General features: G+C 36.9%; 3 protein-coding genes across 3 annotated transcripts; 1 reads left to right on the forward strand and 2 right to left on the reverse strand.

Moving 5' to 3' along the window:
* Window positions 1–8,242: 8,242 nt before the first annotated feature.
* On the forward strand, window positions 8,243–8,821 carry LOC148915228 (disease resistance RPP13-like protein 4). The gene has a single exon (XM_089041274.1). The coding sequence runs from the start codon at window positions 8,243–8,245 to the stop codon at window positions 8,819–8,821; it is 579 nt and encodes a 192-aa protein (XP_088897400.1).
* Window positions 8,822–10,943: 2,122 nt separating this feature from the next.
* Window positions 10,944–16,375, reverse strand: LOC103337693 (Translation initiation factor 2, small GTP-binding protein). Its single transcript, XM_089041595.1, has 8 exons — window positions 16,234–16,375; window positions 15,708–15,783; window positions 15,315–15,434; window positions 14,870–14,933; window positions 14,441–14,771; window positions 12,762–13,892; window positions 12,279–12,428; window positions 10,944–11,676 (listed from the first exon to the last, which is right to left on the reverse strand). Exons 2-8 carry the CDS (start codon window positions 15,733–15,735, stop codon window positions 11,242–11,244), a joined length of 2,259 nt encoding a protein of 752 aa, XP_088897721.1. The 5' UTR covers window positions 15,736–15,783; window positions 16,234–16,375; the 3' UTR covers window positions 10,944–11,241.
* Window positions 16,376–20,144: 3,769 nt separating this feature from the next.
* Window positions 20,145–22,709, reverse strand: TUF (vacuolar ATP synthase subunit E1). Its single transcript, XM_008240865.2, has 6 exons — window positions 22,420–22,709; window positions 22,147–22,247; window positions 21,320–21,476; window positions 20,821–21,017; window positions 20,566–20,665; window positions 20,145–20,448 (listed from the first exon to the last, which is right to left on the reverse strand). Exons 1-6 carry the CDS (start codon window positions 22,519–22,521, stop codon window positions 20,413–20,415), a joined length of 693 nt encoding a protein of 230 aa, XP_008239087.1. The 5' UTR covers window positions 22,522–22,709; the 3' UTR covers window positions 20,145–20,412.
* Between the last annotated feature and the right edge of the window lie 306 nt (window positions 22,710–23,015).

Raw genomic sequence — 23,015 nt, forward strand, 5'->3', positions numbered from 1 at the left:
CTCCCTGTGGACCATTTCGGTACTTTATGGTCTTGCTGGATGCATCAACCCGATGGTCACATCTTTGCCTTTTGTCCACTCAGAATATGGCATTTACTAGGATCTTGGCTCAAATAATTACATTACGAGCCCAATTCTCAGATTATCCCATTAAGTCGATCAGAATCGACAATGTTGATGAATTTATATCTCAGATTTTATGACTACTGCATGTCACCAGGCATTGACATTGAACATCATGTTCCTCATGTTTATACTCAAAATGGCTTGGTAGAAGCTTTAATCAAGCGTCTTTAATTTATAACTCACACTTTGCTAATGAAGACAAAATTGCTAATTTCTGCTTGGGGACGTGCCCTTTTACATGCAGCATCACTTATGCGGTTGAGGCCAGTTGCGAACAATCAATATTCTCCAGTACAACTTGTGTTGGGTAATCAACCAAACATTTCACATTTAAGAGTTTTTGGTTGTGAGGTATATGTGCCCATTGCATCACCGCAACGTACTAAGATGGGCCATCAACACATATTTGGAATTTATTTTGGTTTTGATTCACTATCTATCATCAGATATCTGGAGCCCCTGACAAGTGATATCTTTACTACACCGTTTGCGAATTGTCATTTTGATGAGACAATTTTCCCACTATTATGGGAGAAAAACCTATTTCTAAAGAACAACAAGGCAAACTCGTTCCTGAAGAACAATGTGAATTATCATGGGATGTACCCACTTTGTCTCATCTCGATCCCCATATTGCTTAATGTGAAAACGATGTGAGAAGGATTGTTCACCTCCAAAGTATTGCAAATCATATGCCAGATGCATTTAATAATGCAACAAAGTTGATGAAATCATATATTTCAGCTGCAAATGCACCTGTAAGGATTGATGTCCATAATAGACAATGCAATGTGCCAACAAATGATTCATCTATTGTAGACTCGAACCGTGGCGGACCACTAGGCTCAAAGGACTCAGTCCCTCAAAATAGGAAGTCGATGGCCAAAATGAATCCAAATGAAATAAATGGAGAGCCCAAAATTCATCATTCAAATACCCTTGAAAAGGCACAGGTACTTTCTAAAAAGGAAAATGCCCTTGGTGAGACAAGTGCCCCTGAAGTGGCAGCGGTACTTGAAAGTCATGATATCTTCATAAATTATACATCCACTAATGAATTGTGAAATATAAACAAGATGATAATCGATGATATATTTGCATTTTCAGTGGCTACAGAGATCATAAAATATGATGATATTGAGTCGTGCTTCATTGATGAATGCACACAGAGACAGGATTGGCCTAAGTGGAAAGACGCAATCCATGCATAATTAAATTCTTTGGGAAAAATAAGTGTTTTTGGACCTATTGTTCCAACTCCACCCAATGTGAACCTTATAGGTTACCAAATGGGTATTTACAAGAAAGAAAGGGCAATGAGAAAAATGAGATTGCAAGGTATAAAAAACGACTCGTTGCGCAAGGTTTTCATAAAGGCCTTAAATTGATTATGAGGAAATATACTCTCCAATAATGGACCCAATCACTTTCCGTTACTTAATAAGTTTCGTGGTTTTAGAAAAACTTGAAATAAGCCTTATGGATGTCATTACCGCATATCTGTATGGAGAATTGGTATACATATATATACATGAAAGTCCCAGAAGGGCTTAAGCTGCTTGAAGCAATTAGGAATAAACCACGAGGCATGTTCTCAATTAAAGTGAGAAGATCATTGTATGGGCTAAAACAATCTAGGTCGAATGTGGTACAATCGTCTCCGTAAGTATTTACTGAAGAAAGGATACACAAATGATCCTATTTGCCCATGTGTGTTTATTAAGAAATCAGCGTCTAGATTTGCCGTAGTGGCAATATATGTTGACGACATGAATCTAATTGGAACTCCTGCAGAGCTCCAAAAGACTGCTGATTATCTCAAATGCGAATTTGAGATGAAAGATCTTGGAAAGACAATATTATCTTGGCTTACAGATTTAGCACAGGTGCTAGTGGTATTTTGGTGCATTAATCAACTTATACTGAAAAAGTATTGAAGCGGTTTCGCATGGATAAAGTATATCGACTTAGCACCCCAATGGTCGTTCGGTCGCTTGACACTAAGAATGATCCGTATCATCCAAAAGGGGATGATGAAATGGATCTTGGTCCATAAGTACCATACCTTAGTGTGATAGGTGCTTTATTGTACTTAGCACAATGTACCAGACCAAACATAGCATTTTCAGTAAATTTGTTAGCAAGATACAACTCTACTCCAACAAGCTGACATTGGACCGGCAACAAACATATTCTACGATATCTTCGTGGGACAAAAGACATGGGCTTATTCTATTCCAGTGAATGGACCAATGCCCCGGGTATTGTTGGATATGTTGATGCAAGATACCTCTCTGATCCACATCAAGGACGCTCACAAACTGGGTATGCTTTTACATGTGGAGGACCTACAATCTCATGGCGCTCAACAAAACAAACGTTGGTAGCCACATCTTCAAATCACTCAGAAATACTTGCCCTCCATGAAGCCAATCGAGAATGCTTTTGGTTAAGGTCGATGATCTATCACATCCGAAGTACATATGTCCTACTGATAAGTGTATTATTTTCTATATTTCTATACCTCTTTTATTTGATTTTTGTAGGGAAAGTTAATTTAAAAAGAGTATTATTACCTTACTTTTCTTATTTTCAGCTATTTTGCGCTCTTGGAAGGATTTCGACTGAAAATTGACTTTTCAAACTAATTTAGCTCAAGGTCAATTGGAGAAGAAAGCTAAGACATTGAAGATCATTGTATCAAAGTTTCATAATTTTCTACCAAGCCAAATGCTCCAGACTTGCAAATCAAGACAGCCTAAGTTGAAATCCCGTTAGAACTGCACTACTGTGGAAGATTGAAGATTTGAAGACCTTTCCGATTTTTCCTAGTGGCGTGTATAAATATTCTTAGAAAGCTTAGAGATAAAGCTACGTTCTCACATTTTTTCATAATTTTCTAAGAAGTGAAATAACGTGCATGCAAGTTGGCTGACGTGTTTCCAAGTCAAAGAAGGATTTTTTTTCCTAGTTTGTTTCCTTAATTGTTTGGGATTTTGTTTTGCTTTATGAGAGTTTTTCCATACCTTTTAAGAGTAGGGTTTAGTTGTTTTACACTATATAAGGTCATCCTAAGCTCTCTCTATGGAGGATCTCTTCATACCATCATCTTTTCCACCATATCTTCCCATATACAACTTTCATACACCCAGAGAAATATCAAAAAGAGCCAAGAATTTGCTGTCGCAGTGCTTTTGGAGCTTACGAAGGTGTTGCTGTGGAGAATCCAGAGATCAAATCCATTGGCCAAATCAGTTTTATGACAACAATTCTCTTGTTTATCTTTTCTTTTGTCATGAACTAATTTCTCTTGCTAGGGCTACTATGTAGCCTAACCATGAATACTTAATTTTTATAGTTGTATTAATTTCTAATTACTATTCCACGTTGAGTATTTGTTACTGTTCTTAATGCTTTGAATATCTGGTCAATATTTAATTGATTTGAAGATCCAAGCGGAGACTGAGAGGAGATGTTTGGTGTTTGCTTCTCGTAACAAATGTCATGTCTTGAATGAGTGCCCGAGAGGGATTAACATAACTCATGCAGTTTGTTCTCATATAACTTAATGGGTTTGTAGTTTTCTAAATCCGTTGCTCTAGAGAGAATGGGTTGTTAATTAAGAATATTTTTGGTTGAGCCCAAGAGGGGATATCAAATGAATTAGGAGAAACCAACTGTCAATATGGATAGTAATTAGGGTTAATTGGCTATAAGAATTAAGTGGAATTGGTTATAATGAAATCGGATGCTCTAGTGTCTCATCAACTTGATTTTCCATCGTTAATTAAATTGTTATTTTTCATAATTATTTTAGTTTATTTAAATCAATCAATCTTCTTAATCAACTTTTCAAATAAATTTTTGAATTAATCATAATTGGTAATTAATAGGATATTACAGTCTTCGTGGGAGCAACACTCTACTTATTTCTATATTATTTGTGCGGATTGTGCACTTGCAATAATTTCACAATACCTACCCTCATCAACAAGAGTGATAGACCAAACACATATCACCCAACCATGAGCCTCAAGAAATAAAGAGGACAGCGCATGCATCGGATTAGCTTGTATTGCTCAGGGGGAGATCACAGTTCGAGTATAGCAATCATGAGTGATGTGACAGGCTTACCAAGCACATGAGGCTACCAATCTGATGTGGTCTCCAGGGGGTGTTATGAAGAAAGTGGTGGAGCCCACATAAAGAAAAGAAGAAAATAATATTCAAAAGGCAAATGATGATGTTGGGCAAATAATGTTGCTAAACATAAGACGAAATATGAAGGCTTCTCAAGCCTTCCTTACTCAACTATAAAAGGGAGGCTAGTTCCTTATTTGGTATGCAAGCCGAGAGGTAATGAGAAGAAGTGAGAAGTGAGAACATACTGAGTTGAGAGAAGAAAATAGATTGAGAAATCTGAGAGTTAGTGAGTTCTATCTGAGAGGAAATTTTGTCAATGTAAACACCATAAGAGCAAATACAATTCTACTCCCAATATTCAGTAGTACTTTTCATAATCTGATTATTTTTTATAACGCAGGTATCATATTCAATTATAATTATTTATTGCGCAATTTTAGGTTGCTGGTTTGTAAAATTATTTTATGGATGTTCAATTCTTCTATCAAATAACGAACATTTTCTCTTTTGCTTTACTTATGTCTTTGTACATGTTTCTAGGCGCAAGCGTCAAATCCAGACAACGGAATTCTCATTCTTGTCATCACCTAGTAAGTTTTATTTTCATCTTGTTATTTTCATGTTGAGGCACGGAATTTGGCCCAAGTCTAATGGTGCACCATCGAGCTACGAGATCCTTGCTACGAGATCCTCAAGGCTCGCATCAAAGGATGTGTCCCTAACAACATGGGGCTCGATCCTCTCCCTTTGAGGATGGATATGTACACCGGCGCCAATATCCTTGAGTGCTCCCTAGTTCTTTCTCCAACCCATTTAGAAAACATTAGGTTTTCACTCCACCCTTTTTTTCGTGTGCTTTTGTTCTATTTAGGTCTTCACCCCATGCAACTAAACCAGAATTCCTATCTCCTCATATCCCTTTTGGTCGTCGAGTTGAAATGAGGTGTGTCTCTCAGCTTTAAGGATTTCATTTATCTCCACATTGTAGCTTGTGTCAAGGGTGAGAGTCATTATTTCTATTTTATAACTGGGTCTAGTAAAAAATTATTTTCTTGTAAACCCACTTCCACTAAGTATTGGAAAAACCAACCTCTCTTAATTTCTGGAAGTTAGGTAGCGCCCAAGATGTCTCACATCCTTATCCTATCGGCGTTTGGTCCGAAATCTGGTATAATTATTTACACTTGCATTTTCAAATATAATCTAATGAGATTTGGCAGGTTGAACTAACCTTTCCTTTTGGCAGTGCTTCCTCCAAACAAGAGGTACATTATTCTGAGGACCGGGTCACTTGGTTGAAGGAGAACTTAGTAGGTCATGGGTAGGATATTACCCACGTCCCGGACCCTGAGACCATTGTCCATATCTGCTGCCCGTCGTAGCACAATTTATTTCCCGTTCATATTGGCTGATCTAAACTTGCGCAGGGTAGAACTATTCATGAATATTTGCTCTGTCGATGTTGAACTCTGCTACATTGAGGATTCGATGTCCCTCATCCAGGTGAGTTTTCAAGAGAGGAAGGCTGAGGTAGCTAGGCAGAGTAGCTCAAAAGTATAGGACAACGCATCTGAGTCTAAACATTCGGACATGTCAGCGCCACGTTTACTATCAGTCCTAGGTAGTAAGGAATGGAGATCGGGGAAAGAGCCCGAGCAATTCTGGAAGAAGTCCCATCACACCCCTCAAGTCGTTTTGGGTTTGAAGTCGCCCAATATCGGGTTCACCTCGAGTACTCCATCTCGCCTACACCCTCATCAGGATCCTATCCCTCGTGTTCCTCTTCCTACTAGTTTAGGGGGTGAGAATGATTTTAATCCTCTTGAGGTTTGGAGGCCTACATTCGTGAAGTCGGACAGAGTTTAGTCACCCTTGGTGACGGATTATGGCATAACCCGGCGCTTCAAATGTTGTCTTGCGGGTCTGGCCTGTCCTAGCGATGTTGCGGGGCACAGGGCCTTGATTGATGAGGAGATGTGGGGCTATCAATCACACTACCTAACTGCGGTATGTCAATGTTGTCCGTTTGTGATGCCCTTGCTTCTTAGTTGTATAACATTTATTTTCTTCTTGTTCTGTTTTGCAGATGGTTGGTCTTCACAACGCCTAAATGGCGAGGTTCCAAGCAATGAGCAATGAGATATGAGAAAAAACAGCGTCCCTCAAGCTCAGCGGGAATCACGTCAAGGAATGTGAGGTTGAGCTTGAAGGGCATTAGGGGACTTGCGAAGCCTGTGAAGTGGCCGAGACACTGCGTTGTTCTGAGGTTGATAGTCTTAAGCAGGAACTGGGAAATGCTTCACGTGACAGGGAACTTGAAAATCGTGAAAAAAAAATTTAGAGGAAATTGTCTACTAAATAATTGATACTAAAGATTTATATTACTTGTTTTATGCTATGTAGATAATCAAGTGAGAGTGAAACACCCTCCTTTAAAGGATTTAGTCTGGGCCTCACCCCAATTCAATAAGTTTGTTATAGAATATATGCAACGCCAATAAAAATTTTGGATAACGTCCGCATACAACTTGAAAATTGTGAAAACGTATTTCACTAAAACTCTAGCGCCTTGAAGGATTGTGGTGGTCCCTTTTCTTAGGTTATATTTATGTTATGGAACGAAGAAGTGCAATATTAAATTGCCACAATCTAATACAAATTAGTGAAACCATAAAAGGTAGAGTACATAAATTCTTATCTCTTTGGGGTCTTCATGCCCCCATTGTAGGTCGGATCGATGGATTGGTGTGCCCATTGGAGCACAAATGAGCATTCGATTATACAGTGTCCATTGCTCCTCAATATGATTTTCGTATGGTTCCTACAGATGGCTTCAACTGTTGGAGCAGGAAATTTCGAGTCCTTCAACAAGTATAATTTGATTTCCATGTTGAAAAGTCGGACACCATTTCAATTGACATCAGTAAAGGAGGAGGGGGTACCTGCAAGAAAACACTCTGACACTCAAATCAGTAAGAATGTAATCGCAAGAGAGTTAGAACTAAATTGTACCTGATTTTCCTCTCCCTCTGGATTGTTAGGTTAATTGGTATTTTATAGGCATTTGAGTCTTGGGCTTCAAATTCCATGTTCTGTGGTTTTCTCCATGATCCACAATCACTCCATCATGGGCATGGTAGTGGGTGATCACGTGGGCTTTACCATGTGGCATAAAACATGCTAGCCTTTGATGATAGGCATAGGGCATGTTTGCCTTGGTAGGCCTTGGTCATAAGTCCCACTAACTAAACGCATGTCATTCACTTCCCCAAGTTTAGAGTGCTAATGGATAATATATTGAGTAATTTTTGCCCCCACAGAACCCTTCTTTGAAAATCAAATCAGCTGCTGAGCATAGCCCAAGCTTTATATTCTTTTATTTATTCATATCACGTGTACCCTTAATTAACATTATATGCTGAACCCTATAGCTATATACATGCATGAATATCTTACTCAAAAGAAGTTATCCATTACAGCTAATTCCATATAGGAGTGGTAATGACCTCTAGGATTGACAAGGTGTAATGGCAAGGCTTGGTTACAAAAGGGCTGCGAATTTTACTCACTAGCGCATTGCACCAAGGGTTGCATGTGAACTATCCGTAGTTCGTGCCAAATGCTATAAACAGTATATATGCACTTATATTCATGGTATAACTGCGAATATATTTGGGTCAATTAAGCAAACCGTAGTTCGTAATGCAAAGAACCATTGATTGAATTGTGATAAACGTGGCAACACGAATTGTTACCAAAATTCACTAAGTAACCATTAGGATACTAAGCTTGAATGTGATCACCTTTCTTCATTTATAGAGTAAACGAATTGCCTTTAGAATTATTGGAGGTTTATATGTTGGATTATAATCAATGTCAATGATATTTCAACACGCAATTGCACCTTCAAGTTGATAAAAGGGTTGAAGAATATGAGACAGCTTCGGTACTTAAGAACCTGACACACTTGGATATGTATGAGTGTTACTTGATCAGCCACATGCCTAAAGGACTTGCTTTGCTCTCACAACTCCAAGTGCTTAAAGGGTTTGTGATTGGTGAGCCAAGGCCTGGAGGCAACTACTGTAAGCTGGCTGATTTGTCAGGCTTGGAAAATCTGAGGAAATTGAGTATCCATACTATCCATGTGGACATAAACAAAACGTCTGATGCTGCAAAAAGAGAGCTCATTTCTTTGGCAAAGTTCAAAAAGCTCCGATCTTTATCTATATCATGGTCAAGACTTTATGACACTCCCAAAAAGCCTCCATCGATGATGGCTCCAGTTCCTGTTCCTGTTCCTTTGGAGAAACTTCCTTTGGTGAAACTTAACCTCCATTACTTCCCTGGTTCTAAGATTCCTGATTGGCTGATGCAATGGGAATTGAATAACCTAAGGAAGCTCTATATCAGGGGTGGAAGCCTCTCGGGAAACAATGCAAATGGGTTGTCAAAATTGTGCGCTTCAAGTTCTTGGAAAAGTTGCAGATGGATTGGCGGAAAAAAATATCCAAGAAAAACCACCCAGACCCGCCTAGGCAGCCTAGCTTAGGCCGATTTTTTTTTTTTTTTTTCTTTCTGATTCAATCGCCTTTAATTTATGGTGATACACTGGAATTCGCGTAATTGTTTATAGTTGGTGATCTTCCTTTTGAAATACAAGCATGGGACAGTTGTTAGAGTTGGCCTCCGTCTTCCCCAATACAGATTCTACAGGGACTATATCTGATGAAGCTGCTTCTGATATATTGCTGCAGATACCAATGATCTTAGTTGGTTGGAGCCCTATCAGTCTAGTTTTAAAGTACCATTGCCTCTCCGACAACAGTGACTCCACTATTTTCATGATGAAGAGACCAAGAGTCAGTGCATAACTCTCATATTTAAAAGCTTCATCGCCTTGAGCAACCTTAATGAAGGCGATGAGAAACAGTGGATTACTACTCAGCATGACAACCTAGATCAGTGCAGTAAAAAAGTATGGACAAAATAGAAGGCATACGAGATGAACCTCCTTCCTTCCTTCCTTCCTTTTGTTCAATTGCTCCATAAATGTTAAGTACAATGTTCGCGCTCGATCAACCTGTCGTGCTTGTGTGGAATATCTTCACTCTCAAGAATCTTTTGCTTACCTTTCTTCATTAGTGGATTCAACCACCAAAATGATATTGTACTAAATAACCCAGCTTTCGCAAAAGGAGTTACATTGTCATTATGTCACCTCTGATATTAGATTCCTCACCTTACAAAGTGTGTAGAAAGCATCATCATCATGGATTTCTGGATCATCTTTTGCCAAAATGCATCCCTGACATGCACTAAATAGCAAAAGTATTGATTCAGGGAAATAACAAATGTTTAAAACAATCTTAATCGATACTGCCTCATCGACAATAGCCTTCCAATTAGATGAACTGCAAAAAATAACAGCGACCAAGAAGGCAAGAATTGAAACAAAAATTGTTATTGCAATATGTGGAGGGTGTGGCTGCTTTAGGCTTACGGTTAAACCCAGAACCAACCATGTTAAACCATTGAAATAACAAGACTAACCAGCTATGCAGAGGCAAAACAGTCTGGTCTGCATATGAAGCTATATGTATCAACTTGTAAAATAGCATGAAAAATACATAATGATAATAACAGAAAATTGACCTGAAGACCTTGTCTTCCTCCTTTTTACTTCCTTTGACATTCCTTTCAAAGAGTGGTGCAAAACCCACCAATTCATATCATAGCTCACATCACATCTATTTGTAAATCTAAGACTTCTTATACTCATGAGTTTTTTTTTTCTTTTTTTTATTCAACGATGGTCGTGCTTGAAATTTGAATTCATTATATTCTCTAATAAAAAAATTAAAATTTAAAGCTACTAGACCAAAGTGGGATATAGTGTGATAAATTATTAGAGCAAAAGCAGATGACTACATAAAAACAAATTATTGACTAATGTGATTTGATTTGCATATTGCACATGCAACATGCGTGGTGCAATAACACAAGCGCAGCTCAACACAATCGAAATTAGGAGACATTATTCCATGTATCGGATGTACCAGCTGGCAGTGTATCTGTGTCATGATTTTTAGACACGTGGCACTCAAATTGAAACTTTCGTGACAGTCAAACAGTCTGGTGATGTATAAATCCACTCTTCCTACAATACGTGTATTTATATCCTAAAATCATGACATATTAACCATGTCCTACACTCATGTTATAACACCTCACTTGGTATGGTAGCATCACGTGGCAATGTAGCGATGACACCTTAGAATATCTGTTTATTATGTTAATTCTTTTATTAATTAATATAAATATAGAAAAAGATTAGAGGGCATCCATTAGCGGGGTTAGGCAGCCCGTTCTTTTCAAGTGGAGATATAATAATGGTTTAATGGCTTTTCAGGAAGTTTCCAGAAGTCAAATAATGAAGAAGCTGATTTCTCAGCATGCAAAATGATTTGGTTGCAATCTAAAAATAAAAACCAAAAACAGAAAGAGATTTTGTTTTGGTTTTGGTCAGAGAGAGGATCTCTTAAAAGATCTTATAGGAACAGCAACAATCTTCTCTTAAAATCAAAGATGTGCAAGAAAAAATAGTCACTGAATTGCTGTCTTATAGGAACAGCAACAACAATCTTCTCTTAAACAACTAAGAAACACGAAGATGAGGTAGGGAGTTGAATAAATTCTTTACTTTCCTCAATCTTTGTTACATGTATCAGAGGTTCCTCGATGGTACAACATAATAAGTTGTATAATAAACCTAAGCTGCTCAAAATTGGAATGCTTACAAAAATAAACCTAAGCTGCTCAAGAACATGGTTGGATGAGCAAATGAACCCCACATCAATCCAGCTTTTAGGGACTAGCGGCACAAAATTTTTTATCCACTAAACGAGAGATGAGGGGGTAAACAATCAAAATTAAAAGTCATACTTAAACATATTTCTAACATGAAAACGATCAGCACTCTATTCGAGCAGCACCACTCTCTGAGGAAACGAACTTGGGCTTCCTAATAACTTGCTCCAAGCATTGGACCATGTCTCCAACCTGGAAATCATCGTAATTCTGGATTACCAGTCCACACTCATTCCCCTTCTTTACTGTGTCCACGTCCTGTTTCTCCCGCTTGAGCGATTCACATGATCCTTCAAATACAACTTCCCCACTCCTAAGGAGCCTCAAGATTCCCGATTTAGTTACAAAACCATCAATCACCCGGCATCCAGCAATCTTCACATCAGGTCCCTTGGACTTGCTCCTTCCTTTGAGCTCAAAAATACTTAGCACCTCAGCCTCCCCAGCAACCTTGGTCTCAGGAGTCCCAGGGGCTTTGTCTACTATAAAATTGCCAACGTCCTCCAGAAGGTGATAGATCACACAATGCAGCATTATCTACAAAATTGAAAAGGAAAAAAAAAAATTAATTTTTCCAGCTTTACATACTAAACTAAATAAAAGTTCAACTCCAACTGCTCACGCCCAATAATGCATACAGAACAGATAGTCCTATCCTATTGACCATTAGAAAAAGCGCATCCCTTCAGACAATTTTAAAAAGTTTTTTTTTTTTTAAGGAAACAGAATTTTATTGGAAAAAGACAATTATAAAAAAAATAAAAAAAATAAAACAAGATGGCCACAAAAGAAGACTCAACAGCGAAATAGTGGGTAGACCAAGCAAAACAAAAAACTTCTAGCAGAATAACAAAACTTAAAACAAACTTTGACTGGAAAGCTAGCAGTGAGCTTCATTCCAATCCAGCTAAAAGCTCCTAAAGGACATATCTATAAAGTCTGTAGAAGTCAAAGCCCATAGTGAGGAGCATAATTGAACTTTCTCCCATAGTTCCTTCGTTTCGCGACAAGTGTGGTCCTCAAAAATCAACCCTAAATCTATTTCCGTTCCAACCAAACCACCCAGATGACTGCCAATACGATACAACCACATAACACCTTACAAAATGAAGATAATGAGAAAAAAGCGAGGTCAATACCTTTACACTGGCTCGAGCTGCAGCCAAACTGACGGAACTGGGTGGAGTTTTTATATTAAATCCAATAATGCATGCACCACAGGCTTCTGCCATGTCCAAATCAGACTGAGATATAGGTCCAACACCAACATGCACTACATTCACAAAGACCTGGAAAAGAATCAAAGAATTATCAAGAACAAAGAGTGGCAAGATTAGTTAGCATGAAGAGAATCATAGAGAACACTACAAAGCTTTTCTTAAATGCCCCATTATTTAGTACAGGTATTGCCAACCAATGAGAAGTTTAGAGTGTGGAATATTTCAGCAAGGAAAATGTTTTTAAAAATGGAAAAGATGAAAAAGATGATTACTGCACATAATATTGCATGGAAACCCACGAAGCATCATCAACCAAAGCAACAAGTAATTATTTGAACAGTATTGGTAACTACAGAGAAAGTATTTAGACAGGTACACGACCATTCTAAACTTGTGGCATACCTGAGGACTATTCAAATTCAGTAATGCATCTGTAACAGCTTGGACAGTGCCCTGAACATCTGCTTTTACTATTATCGGCACTTCCACCCTCTTGGGCTCCTCTTCTGATGCTTCTGGTTGTTGAGCTTCTGCCCTCTCTTCAATAATCTTCATATGTCTATCTTTCTCAAATTTCTTTTTACTCCCCCCACTAAGCTTTTTATCTTGCTCCTCAGAAGTCCTCTCTTCAACAATCTTGATAAGTCTATCTTTCTTGAATTTCTTTTTCCTCCCTGCACTAAGCATTCTAGCTCGCTCCTCAGATTCCACAACAATGATATCATCTCCTGCCCTTGGAAGTCCCTTCAACCCTTCAATCTCAATTGGCATTGCGGGTCTTGCCTTCTCTACCAACTTACCCGCCATGTCCCTAATAGCCCTTATTCTGCCCCACTCTGAGCCCACAACCACATACTGCCCACATAATAAAGTCCCTCCTTTCACTATTGCAGTAACCGATGGACCCTTCCCCTTATCAAGTCTTGCCTCCACCACATAAGCATGAGCAGGCCCATCGATTCGAGCTTTCAGATCCATTATTTCAGCCTGGAGAAGCAAAGCCTCCTCCAAGTTATCTAATCCAGTCTTCTTCATCGCTGAAACCTCAACAACCTGAACATCTCCACCCATATCCTCTAGCATCAAACCCTCAGAAGCAAGCTGGATCCTTATTCTTTCTGGGTTAGCAGCTGGTTTATCACATTTATTAATTGCAACTACAATCGGTACATTAGCAGCCTTTGCATGGGCCATGGCTTCAAGAGTTTGAGGCATCACCCCATCATCAGCAGCTACAACTAGAACAACTATATCTGTGACAGCAGCCCCTCTTGCCCTCATCGCACTAAAGGCTGCATGACCAGGGGTGTCAAGAAATGTAATTGATGCTCCTGAGGTCATGCCAACAACAAAAGCACCTAGATGTTGAGTAATTCCTCCAGCTTCCTTGGCAGCCACAGATGTTTGACGTAGAGCATCCAGAAGCGAAGTTTTCCCATGGTCAACATGACCCATGACAGTTACAACTGGAGGTCGAGGTAGAATTTCTGAACCTTCATTGGAGTGCAGCCTCTTAATGTTGACCCCAAATTCCTACAGATTAATGGATGGCTCATTCAAGTTTCTAAAGTTGCCAAAATGCATATCATAATGAAAACACATGACATTCAAGGAAAACAATGCTAAAGAGCAGCAAATAGAAAGTTCTAAGTATGTAAGAGCTAAGACAAGTAAATTACACTTGTTTTTCATCAAGCAGAAATACAATAAAAATAGTGACCAACTATGGGTACTGTCACATGACCTGATTGGTGTGCTGTAAACTGTAAAAACAGAATACATCTTTCGATTCTTTCCCAATAATGATTTGAAGCAAAACATATAACAAACCACCCGTTTCAAACAGCGTGTCATCCCTCCCCCAACCACCAATAAGTGAGAATGGCTTTGGAAGCAAGTTTTCTCCATTTAAGCATATTTCAGTCTCGGATATTTTCCAAAAACACTTTTAAATGGTGAATCCAATTCTAAGCATGCGTACAATGTATTTGATGAGAACTGAAAACTAACAATTGTTAACAAGTACAATAAAATATTAACTGAGATTAATATATTATTTTAATGCTGATAAGGTGAAATACCATTGCAATCAACTCCGCAACATCCATGCTGAGAGGATCAAACTCTGTGCCAACCTTTTCCCCAACATTTGTAAGAATACCTTGCAGAGTGGATATTGATTCACCAGTACGCTTGGCAAGCTCAACAACTGTCATGCCTTCAAAAATCTCAATCGTCTTATCTGAGATAGGTTTGGTAGTTCTTTGTGATTTAGGAGGCACATATGGAGCTTCAACAGGAGGCTGGGCCTTACTGTCCCTCTTTACAAACTTCTCTTTCTTGGGAGTTTTTAAACCAAATGACTCGTCATTTCCTTTTCTAGCAAACAGTTCTGGGCTCGCATGATAGCATCTAAACAAGAAATTTTTCATCATAAAGGTTGAAATTAGCAAACTGAAATGAAAACAAATAAAACAAGTAACCACAAAGAAACAGAAAGATCAACTTACCGTATCAGGGACTCTTTTGTCAAAGCTTCATTAAAATCAAACCTCCGTGACACAAACAAGGGATCTACACTACAGAAATTAAGATATGAGCAATGATGAAAAATAAAATAAAGAATAGTTCTTAAGTTTGGCTAATACTCAAAAAGATTTCTAACATGTAACATGTGAACAAAACATCCATACTTTGGTAGTTGCTTTCCCTCAAAATCAAAGCATGTAACTATCGTCTTGTACAATTGTGTGGTTAAAGTAATATAAACAAAAAGCAAGCAAAAGCCACATTAATTACAAAACGAGCTAGATTCAAGATCAGAGAGTTATGGAGTGAAACTGAATTACAATGGTAATTATGAAAAATAAACTGAACAAAAATTAAGACTTTATTGAGATCATTTGAACTGCAATTATCACATAAAAAGGTTTTCCTTGTGCAATTTTAATTTACCTGGTGTGTATCTGACAGCAGCAGACATTGATTTTATTATATCATCAACAGTAGATACAGAAGTAAAACCATGTCTTCGTAGTCTTGAAGTTAAATCTGTAGTTAGACTGGCACATATGCTGCAACAAGAAATTCTGATGAAAACTTCTAGATGGTATATATGAAATATAATTATATAAATATTAGACACACACACACCAACCAAAACTACAGTTATTCTCCATTATCCAACTATTACATTTTTAGAGTTTTCTTTTTTTCCTGAAATCAAATACCAAGAGTTCAATGCTAAACCAAGAATAAGTGACAAGATTATAAAACAAATCAAGGCAGGGATGAAATCAAATAGAAAGGGGGCCAGGGGAGGATGGGAGACTGGTAAATGAAAACTTGCCTTTTTGCCAAGCTCTCTCCACGCCATTCATAAGTATTTCAGGCCAAAAAGAAAATTATTTGAAAGTTTCAAACTCTGCACAGTTGGACAAAGACAATGACAGAAAACAATGCATTAGCCAGAGTGATGCTCCCTTTGATTGCTAAGAAAGAGGAAGAAAATGACAAAAATTTAACGTTCTTGAGCATGCAAAGCACAGAATTATTCAGAATAAGCCTTATTAGGCTTCAAATGAGAAACCCAGATTGCCCATCCACCAGTTCACTTCACCTCAAAATCAACAATTAAATTGAAACAAAGTTTAAGAACTTCAATAAAAATACAATCTTTTCCTGAAGAATAACCGACGCACGCAAAACTGAATGAGTATTTTCAAAAGCTGAATCAAACCCAACAGATAATAAGCATAAAAACAGCGAGAAAACTATTAGAATTACACATCAAATGGTGGGGAAAAAAACATGAAACACAGAACAGAGCCAAATAAAGCAATACAAAGTTGGAGTTTGTGAAGCTTCTGCTTACGGTTTAACAGGACAACCAGGGTTCAGTTTCTCGGCAACGAGCAGTTTAAGTCGGTGAGCCTTCTTTGCTCACTTTGCCGATTGCCCCTTTGAGCTAGAGATCAAAGACGTTGAGAAAAACGTGAGATTGTCTATAACCCTTTTCTCAATCCGACCCGAAAATGAGAGCTTGGATTGGGCTGATTTCAGTAGAAACTTCCGGCCCGATTTAATTTCGGGCTCGAGTAAGGCCCAACAAAATTATTTAATTACATATTGCGTCCTTGTACGAAATTATTTTAAATGACAAATTAAATTTAGAAGATTGAATTGAAGCGCTGGCTCTATTATGTGTTTGGGTGGATCCACTATCCATATCCATTTTGTTCTTGTCATGCTCATTTCCTCACATATCATCCATATCCAAATTCATGGCCATGATGTTAGGTTCATTCATATTTAGCTGCTTACTCTCTTTTTTTTGGTCGAATAGCTGCTTACTTATGATTAAAAAGAAATTAGTTAAGCTCCAGATCAATCCGAAGCTTACTAATACAACTGGACTGTGGACCATTCAATTAAAATTAAGTTTTATCTCTCTCAATTGAGATCAATTTTGGGGAGTTTTGTTCTCATAATTTTTATTGTGCCTGAAATGAATAATAGCTTTCAACATTCAGGATCCATTTGATAATCATTTCAAATTTTTTTTTTTTTTTTCGGTGTTAGAGTATAGAGGGAAAATAGGGAGAATGAAAGTAAGAATAAGAATGGAGATGCGATTAATAAAGAGGATAAGAGGAGAGGATGGGAGTACCAAAAGTGAAAACGAAAACTAAAAACTAAAATCTATTTCCGAAAAAGATATTGATTGAGCAGCTTCTCTCCTTTTGTCTACGTCCACAGCAACTTCTTTTTTTGTCTGGGCAGCTTCCAAATAAAATATATTTGCTATCATATATATAGACATGGGCTATATTACTTTAAGGCAAATAAGGCCTACAGTTTTCTTTAAAAACGCCCTCAGTTCACATTTTCCCCACTTTCTCTTTCTTTCTTCTCATTCTCTTATTTTTAATTATCTTATACATCTTTAATTTGAAATTTAGTATTCTAGTGTTTGATTAGAAATGAATTATAATATTGGGATTTTATTTAAATTAAGTAAGTCTTTGATTTTAAGAATTTTGTTGAGATGTTAAATTTGTTGTTGATGTTGTTGTGATATTTGAATTAGTTTTTTTCTTTAGTGTGATCCAGTATTACGTCTAATTTTAATTTTAGTAAATATTTATTAATATATATAGATGCATTTGAGGGTATCTCAATAGGCGTATATTTTTATGTTCATTAATGAAATTCACTCATACCGTCAATTTTAGTATATAAGGCCCCGTATTGTAACGTTTTCGGAGAGTGTTTTCTGAGAATATTTTTATAGAATGAAAACAAAAAAACAAATTTGTATTTTCATTAAATGAAAATGCTTCTGGTAGATTAATTAGAAAACATCTTTAGAAAACAAAAATAATGAAAACGTGTCTAGTAGTACAATTGTTTTTCAAGTATATTTTTGATAATTTCAGTTCTTTTTTTTTTTTTAATTCTGATATTTTTAGAGGACTAAAATTATTATAAACAATGAAAAAAATTAAATCTCAAAAACTATCTTATCTCCTTTCTTTTTTCTTTCTTTTTTTCTTCTTTTTCTCCTTCTCTCTCTTTCCTCTATTCTTCTTCTTTTCCTTCGCATGGCTGTTTCTTCTCTCTTTTTCTTCCTCTTTCCTTCTTTCTTTCCTTCCCAAGGCCATTTCTTTTTTCTCCTTTTCTTCCTCTTTTCTTCTTCCTTTCCTTCCCAGGCCGCACCCACTCCTCCTTCCTTCCATGGCATGGATCCCATACACCCACCCATCTCTCTCTCTCTCTCTCTCTCTCTCTCTCTCTCTCTCTCTCCTAATTAATGGTTGTGGTGGTTTGATTGGGTGATGATTGTGGTTGAGCTGGGTATGTGGTGGTGGCTCTTCCTGTCTCTGTTTTTCTTTTCTTTTCTTCTTCCTCAGTATTTGTTTTTCTTAGTTTGCAGATTTGTGTTATTTTGGGTCGGAGAAGATGGGTGTTGTTCCTATTGGTCGATTTATCGGTTGTCAGAAGTAGAGAAGAATTTGTGTTTTGAGCGTTTGTTTTCTAAGGGAACAAAAACATCTTTTTACCATTTTGTAGTAGCGAACGTGAAGTTGGTCTCATTTTATGAAAACATTTTCAATGTTTTCTGTTTGGGGAATGCTAGCAACCTTCTCTCTAACCTTCTCCTTTGGACCTTCTCCCTTTTCCTCATGACATGTGTCACTTTCCTTCACTTAAAACGATATAACTAATGCATCAAACAAACTAACATTTGTTTTCCAAGTTTACCCTTATTAAATGTTTTGTCATTCAATTTGTTCAAAAATAATTGTACAACTCTCTTACCATATGTAAACAATTAAATAATAAAAAATGTCAGTTAAAAAAATGTCTATCTTTTTCAGAGATAAAAATTCTATTTTTTTAAACACAAAAGAATGACCTAAAAATACACTCAATAGAAAGATCACATTTTTATACAAAAAAAAGACTTCCTTCAAAAGGAAGTTCATTAATTGCATTTTTTTATACTACTAAATAAAGTTAAAGAGAATTTTCAGTGACAACTAAATATATATATATATATATATTACCCCAAATAATCAGATTCCATAGGAAGTTCATAGTTTTATTTATATTTTTTATATCCCTTGCTGCCTTTGGAGTTTGATTATTTGAAAAAAAAAATTCCTAAAATTCTAGCATACCAAATTTTAGATTAAACCAATGTCTCTCCTTACTTCCTTTGGAATCTTTCAGGCAACAAAAAATAAAAGTAACGTTTTTTCTTATTTAATTTTTAAGTCTTATTTGAATGTCTCATTGCCTTTAGAGTTTTTTTTTTAATAAAAAAAAACGTTTTTTCTTAATTAATTTTTAACAAGGTGGTAAGAAGTTTGTAAATTTTTTTTTTTGAATAAATTAAAGAAAACAGTAAAATCAATATATTTAATAAGGGTAAAATTGGAAAACTAATGATGGCTTGTTTGATGCATTAATTACATTATTTTAAGTGTAAGGAAATGGACACATGTCATGAAGAAAGTGGAGAAGGTCCAAAAGAGAAGGTTGAAGAGAAGGTTGCTAGCATTCCCCTTTCTGTTTTTGCCCACCGAACACATTTTTGCTTTGTTTTTGTTTTTTGAAAATGAAAATGTGCCTCTAAAACATAACGAACGGGCCTAAGTTTCTTTCGAATCCTAGAATCTCCACTCGATGAACTATAACGTGAAATTTACTTTTTATTTTTTAATTTTTTCTTCTTCCATACAATTAGTAAATGTAGGTGTAGATGGCTGCCGCTAATGCAATGGGATGACAAAATACATCAACGGCTGTTAGCCACCTGCCATAGATCAGAATTTTCAAGTAATGATAATGGTCCATGAAACAATAATGAAGTCGACAAAACATTGATCACCGACATACTTTAAAATTGAATAATACAAAATGCAATTATACAGAAATGGTTCACGTGACAGTTCACGTGTTATCTCATACCCACTTGTTCTTTTAAAGAGAATGATTAAGATTCATCAGATTAAAAAAAAGGACATTTTGGAAAAAGCAAAAGGAGAGAGAAAAATTTTAAAAGAAGAAATGGACAAAATGCTTCTCATTTATTTTTAGATTTCTGAATCCAATACATTTGCATGCTTTGATTTGAAAGTTGAGTGGTTTTTTGTCTTTTTGAAAAAATTTGGCTTTTTCCAAAAGTGAAAATTTTTTTATGTGTAAAACCTAAAAACCTTTAAAAAAAACTTTAAAAAACCATCTGGTAGTACCAACCAAGATATAAAAAGCGGTAAATACTCTAAGCTGCAAACTTTTATTAAAATCATCATCACCAACAAGAATGAGTTCATTGTCATGCCCCAGACGAGATATGAACACCAAAGCGCATAACAGCTAAAGCTATTTTGAGAGCACATATATAAAAGTTATTCGGACCACAATAAAAATGGGAAATACACAAACAAATAATTTGACAATAGATTCTTTGGTGGTCAATGACCAGTCCTTAATCTCTCCAAGGCCACATAATTCAGGGTAAAAGAAAACCATACAATTCATCCCATTACACAGCAACCTGACCAAAGAGCTTTCTGCGGATCTGCAATAACAAGAATACAAGCTCAGTTCCTGAGAGCATAAATAAAGCAGTCTACAGCCTAATATCGCAGTGGCGAAAAGTTAATTATAAAAAGGAAACTCTTTGCAAGGAAAATACCTCTGGAAGCTTTTTACGGAATACAACATCCAACCGTGCATCAAGGGTGTTCTCACATACAATCTTCCCATCTCGAGAAGCCAACACTACACCTCCAGAACTGAACAATCAAAAGTTATCATCAGCACGTTCCATCATTCCACTTTCTTTCAATATATAAAAGAGAGCTGTTTGAGAAGCTAAATAGCAAGCCATATTATATCCAAGTCCTAATTGAAAACTTCTGAAAATTTTGTGGGGCAGAAAGTAACGTACCAGGAAGAAATATGGGGATTAAAATGGGTAGGAGCAGGTGGAAGAAAGACAGTGGTGTCCACTATAATCTCTGGTGAATGAACATTTGCTTTGTCTGCATATTCCTGTGCTGCTGATCCCGAAACAGCCTCCACCAGATGTAGGTCTTCTTTCCGACAACGTAACAAAACAGCAGGCTCCTTCAGCCTGAGCAAACTCTGTGTCCCAAAATCATAATTTTTCAGTAAACTAGTGGTAATTATTAATTTATCCATGCAAGAGTGCACAAAGTTAAAGTGAACTAGAAATCATCCAGGAAGTCAGGAATCACACGAACTCATTTGTTATGAATAGAAAATGTAATCTGTTGTCAATGAAGGATATGGATCATCACCATGAATAATACTTCAAACTCGAGCCATTGCCAATTTGCCACTAGACGATAGTAATGTAGGTGCACATAAAAACAGGTGAGACAGGTTAGCCATGTCTACCATACCATATAAGAAGTTTAACAAACCTGAATGATAAGATCTTTCAGAAGCTTTTTATAACCATGGTGATCCTGGCTCACATTCAGAAGCTCCTTGGAAGCCGCCTCCTTCATGGAGTTAACCACATCATCTTGAGCTTGAAGAACTTTAATACGAGAAGCATTAAGCTGCATAGAGTACTCACTGCAACAAACCGATACAACAAACTGTTAGTTACCCACATATGTGCCATTTTTGCATAGCCATAGGGGAAACAAGAAAGGAAAAGCTTCCCTTAGTGAACCCATCCTCCAACAACCCAAATTCAACAGCGAAGAAACAAAGAACTCAATTTGATTGAACATACAGTCTGATTTCTTTACAATAAGATTTGAGCCTCGTCGTACTCCTTCCCCGCCTACTCCAATGCCCTTTGAGCTAGAGCCTATTAGCTTCATAAAGTATGGTTTTCAAAATCCAAATACATACAAGCTCCTAAATTTGGGCTACATTAAAATTCATCAAGCCTCTCATGACAATAAGATTTACCACATATTCAACTCATTTTTAACTTATGTTCAAACCAGTTTCCTCAATTTTCCACCAAATCCATAAAGTTAACAAAATCACCATCTTCACTACTTCCCAACTTTCCAAACTCACTATCGTATTCGTCAACATCCGCGATTACTAATTCCAACTCAAAATTCAACCTAACAGTAACTGATATTTGAAACCGTACTTCTGATACATATCCATATATTTCTAACAGCAGAATGCTCAATGATTGTTTCGCCCATCAGGGAAAAATAATGATATGACCTTGTTGCAATGAGAAATATAAACAAAATTAGGAAGGTTTAAGTAATTATACATCTTCTTTCGGACGTCGACTTGCTTCTCTTTCTTCTCGTACTCTTGCCTGATCTTCTTCTTCTCAGCCTCGACCAGCTGCAACTTCTCAATGTTGAATTCCTACAATAACAACACAAATTCGCACAAATAATCAAATACCCGTATATATGTACAGAAACTTAATTACGCACGAATTACAAGAACGGATCGAGATTAAATTGAAATTTAGGGTTAGAAGAAAAGTAAGAATTGGGGAAAAAGAAGAGAGTCGTGAGAGAATCAGGAAACGTACTTCTTCAGAAGAGACGGAGATCTCGTTGGCCTTTTCCTCAGCTTCTTGGCGAATGAACCTCACCATCTGCTGGATCTGCTTGGAGACATCTGCGTCGTTCATTTTCGCTGATCTTTGAATCGAATCGGAGAAGATCGAAGACTCTCTCTCTTATCTCGCGCGCAGAGCAAGTGACTGTGAGCCTTTCTCCGGTCGTGAATTATAAACGAGATACTGGGAGGACAAAAGATCAACCGCTTTTATATATGCATCGTCAATAAGCGTGAGTGATCTTTATTTTGGTTTTTTCTAGTTAACTCTGAGCGGTCACTTATTTATCTTCTTTAATTTGGCGTCTTATTTTTGTATTTTTTACAATATAAAAATATATTAATATTTAAAATGTATAGCCGAGCGGCTATACTGGTTAAAAAATTCGATTATGTTAACAGAATAGCCGAGCGGCTGTACTTTCAAAATATATTAATAAAGGTTATAGCCGCGCGGCTATACTGTTCGAATACTTCAGAAGTATAGCCGAACGGCTATATGCTTTAAATGTATTCAAATATTTTGTGTAGTATAGCCGTACGGCTATGCTTAATATTTTAAAAGTA

This window comes from Prunus mume, linkage group LG7, assembly GCF_029339155.1.
Source record: "Prunus mume cultivar Tortuosa linkage group LG7, ASM2933915v1, whole genome shotgun sequence".
Lineage (NCBI taxonomy): Eukaryota > Viridiplantae > Streptophyta > Magnoliopsida > Rosales > Rosaceae > Prunus > Prunus mume.

What these genes read in the sequence shown, in the direction of transcription:
- LOC148915228 (XM_089041274.1), top strand. Translation starts at nt 8,243, where the DNA reads ATGTATGAGTGTTACTTGATCAGCCACATGCCTAAAGGACTTGCTTTG.
- LOC103337693 (XM_089041595.1), bottom strand. Translation starts at nt 15,735, where the DNA reads ATGGCGTGGAGAGAGCTTGGCAAAAAGG. An exon ending in TGCTGTCAGATACACACCAG is followed by an intron (nt 14,934 to 15,314) that starts GTAAATTAAAAT and finishes TCTGTAGTGTAG; the next exon opens with ATCCCTTGTTTGTGTCACGG. An exon ending in CAGCTCGAGCCAGTGTAAAG is followed by an intron (nt 11,677 to 12,278) that starts GTATTGACCTCG and finishes TCAATTTTGTAG; the next exon opens with ATAATGCTGCATTGTGTGAT.
- TUF (XM_008240865.2), bottom strand. Translation starts at nt 22,521, where the DNA reads ATGAACGACGCAGATGTCTCCAAGCAGATCCAGCAGATGGTGAGGTTC. An exon ending in TCTCCGTCTCTTCTGAAGAA is followed by an intron (nt 22,248 to 22,419) that starts GTACGTTTCCTG and finishes TTGTTATTGTAG; the next exon opens with GAATTCAACATTGAGAAGTT. An exon ending in GTCGACGTCCGAAAGAAGAT is followed by an intron (nt 21,477 to 22,146) that starts GTATAATTACTT and finishes GGTTTGTTGCAG; the next exon opens with TGAGTACTCTATGCAGCTTA.